This window comes from Setaria viridis, chromosome 8 (assembly GCF_005286985.2).
Source record: "Setaria viridis chromosome 8, Setaria_viridis_v4.0, whole genome shotgun sequence".
NCBI lineage: Eukaryota > Viridiplantae > Streptophyta > Magnoliopsida > Poales > Poaceae > Setaria > Setaria viridis.
This window is the reverse complement of record NC_048270.2, coordinates 23,126,494-23,128,971: the sequence shown is the minus strand read 5'-3', so window position 1 is coordinate 23,128,971 and position 2,478 is coordinate 23,126,494. Positions and strand designations below refer to the sequence as shown.

The 2,478-nt window shown below is 55.4% G+C and overlaps 1 protein-coding gene across 1 annotated transcript; it reads right to left on the bottom strand.

Moving 5' to 3' along the window:
- Positions 1-753: 753 nt before the first annotated feature.
- Positions 754-2,263, bottom strand: LOC117866717 (arabinogalactan O-methyltransferase 1). Its single transcript, XM_034750986.2, has one exon. The coding sequence runs from the start codon at positions 2,005-2,007 to the stop codon at positions 1,084-1,086; it is 924 nt and encodes a 307-aa protein (XP_034606877.1). The 5' UTR covers positions 2,008-2,263; the 3' UTR covers positions 754-1,083.
- Positions 2,264-2,478: the final 215 nt, after the last annotated feature.

Sequence of the window (2,478 nt, the reverse complement as noted above, 5' to 3'; positions counted from 1 at the left end):
TGGTGGAATTGATCATTTTGCCCTCGTCTTCAACCTTTGCCTCTCTTATCTCTTCCGCCTCTTATTCTCTATTCTCTCCGTCACAAGCGAGGTTCGGTCATTATCATTGTAGGGCAACAGCCATGTTGGATCAGGGATGTCAAACGGCATCGCAAGGTACACAACCAATTTGAATGTTTTTGGTGTGCACTGTCCAATTCGATGTTATCGCAGTGTCGTACAGCAAATTTTTCCCAAAACATAATGTTTGTATAGTAGTGTCATACATTGATCAAATAGTGAAGTGTATATGGTAACTTTGTCAATTTATAGATATTCTATCACAATCTCTTAGAGATGCTTATGCGGCACGGGCGGGCACAGACGAGCTTTGTGGTGGTGCCATGGGTGCGCGATAGAGGGAAGAGTGAACTGATACGCACTATGTTTGTAGTTGCACGGGGGATGATGATTAAGAAACTCTGAGAGATGTGAATTGCCAGAGGTGTAAGGTGTAAAAAAGCTTTCTATTTGTTTAATATTTGGATTTTGAATTCACAATCTATAATGCAAAGCTGAAACATATAGGCGGAAGAAAAATCTAAATATTTTGAAACCTAAAGATTCTGTGTGGAGAGCGATCTGAGAAGACAACAAGGACGATGCTGAGATGGGTTGCTTTGATTCACAGTAGCATAGGCCCCCATGTCCTTGGATCCACAAAAATGGCAGGGACCATGTTTTCCTCCTGTCCATCACAGTTATTGCACATGATACCTCAAATAGACATTTCATTATTGGACCTAAGATGATGTGTTCAAATTCCATATTTCGCGTGAAATAAACATAGTAAATCATCTTCAAAACCGTAACCTCACTTGCACTCAGAAAGGAAGAAGTTACATGTTTTGGTATTTGCTATCTAGCTGTCGAGTATTTCCATCACTCTGCTTTCACTTCTAACAAAAAACGAGCATTTCTCTAGAAACGCAACTACAATTGAAGAGTTGATAGGAATCCGGTTCTCTACTATAGTACACCGGAATAGGGGCCACTGCACGTGGAACATGCAAAGAAGAAACCATCACTACCAGGCTCACCGTCTCAGCAAAACGGTCTCCGGTCACCGCCGGCAGCCGCCGCCGCATCATCCCCGCGCCGCGACACGGGCGGGATCCTGAAATGCCAGAGCCGGCCAGTCCCGCCCACCCGGAACCTGTCGCAGAGGAACTCCTCGGCGAAGGCCTTCTCCACCCTCCGGTCGACGTCGTGCAGGAACACGTCGGTGTCCCCCTCGCCGCGGCGCGCGCGCGCCATGGCCGCCGCCGTCCATATCGCCGCCATCCTACCGGGCGCCGCGGCGAAGTACCCCTTGGGCGCGTCGATCATGAACATGTCCCACTCCGTCTCGTACACCTCCGGCGGCAGGTTGTGGAGCGCCAGCGGGCATGCCCAGTTGCCGCGCACGCGCAGGAGGGTGGCGTTGCCGCCGCCGCCGCCGGAGCTGCCGGGGAGGCAGGCCGGGTGCTTCCGGTAGCCGGCGAGGAGGCGGTCGGCCTGGTCGAGGCGCGTGCGGTAAGCGACGAGGTGCGCGCGGAGGAACGGCGACTGCGCCCGCACGACGCGGTACCAGGCGGGGTCCTCCTCGAGGAAGACGGTGGCGCCGCCGGGGTTGAGCGCGTGCCAGAGTCTGGAGTCGTGGCCCAGGCCGAACACCAGCAGCCGCAGCGGCGCGCGGCGGCGGAGCACGGCGAGCGAGAGCGCGATCTCGTCCCGCGACTGCTGCGGCACGGTCCCCGAGGTGGCGTACTCCACGGCAGCGTCGGCGAGCGACGCCGCGCCCGGTGCTGCGTACCCGGACCCCGACGGCGCCGCGACCGCCGGCAGGCACGGCAGCGAGAGCGCCAGCGGCGGGAGCAGGTACGGCGCCAGCGGCCTCGTTACCAGCGCCGCCGCCAGGTAGAACGCGGCGAGGAGCAGCGCGCACGCGCCGGCGGCGAGGATGCCGCGGCGGCCGGGGGGCTTCATCGCGCGGCGCCTTGCCCGGCGGCGTCGTCGGGAGCGAGGTGTTCGACGCGACGCGACGACCGCGTGGCGTGGAGTGTCGGTCCGTATGTGCGTTGGAGAGCGACAGCGCGCGCTGGGCGGTGGGGATTGGTTGCTTTATTTAGGTCTCTGTGTTTATGTGAGGATGTGTCGCTTGCTCCTTGGTTTCGCTTTGGCCTTTGTAGGGACGCGGCCATTTACTTTTACCTTTTTTTGGGCAGTGTAATAATCTGCTCTTCCTTTTGGTTTTGGGTTAGGTGGTGGTGTTACTTTTTTGACAAGTGTATGAACTGGGTGTTGACAATTTGTTTGAAAGTGCAGATTCTATGATTGTCAGGTGGAAGCTTTGGAAATGTTGGAGCAGCATTAGCAGTGAATTGACATGCGTATACTTTCATCGGACTCCGCAAAAGCAAAGACATGCGTGAATCACTAGTTGATAATATGATTCAC

Excerpts from the sequence above, each read along its gene's own strand:
- LOC117866717 (XM_034750986.2), bottom strand. The coding sequence starts at position 2,007 with ATGAAGCCCCCCGGCCGCCGCGGCATCCTCGCCGCCGGCGCGTGCGCG.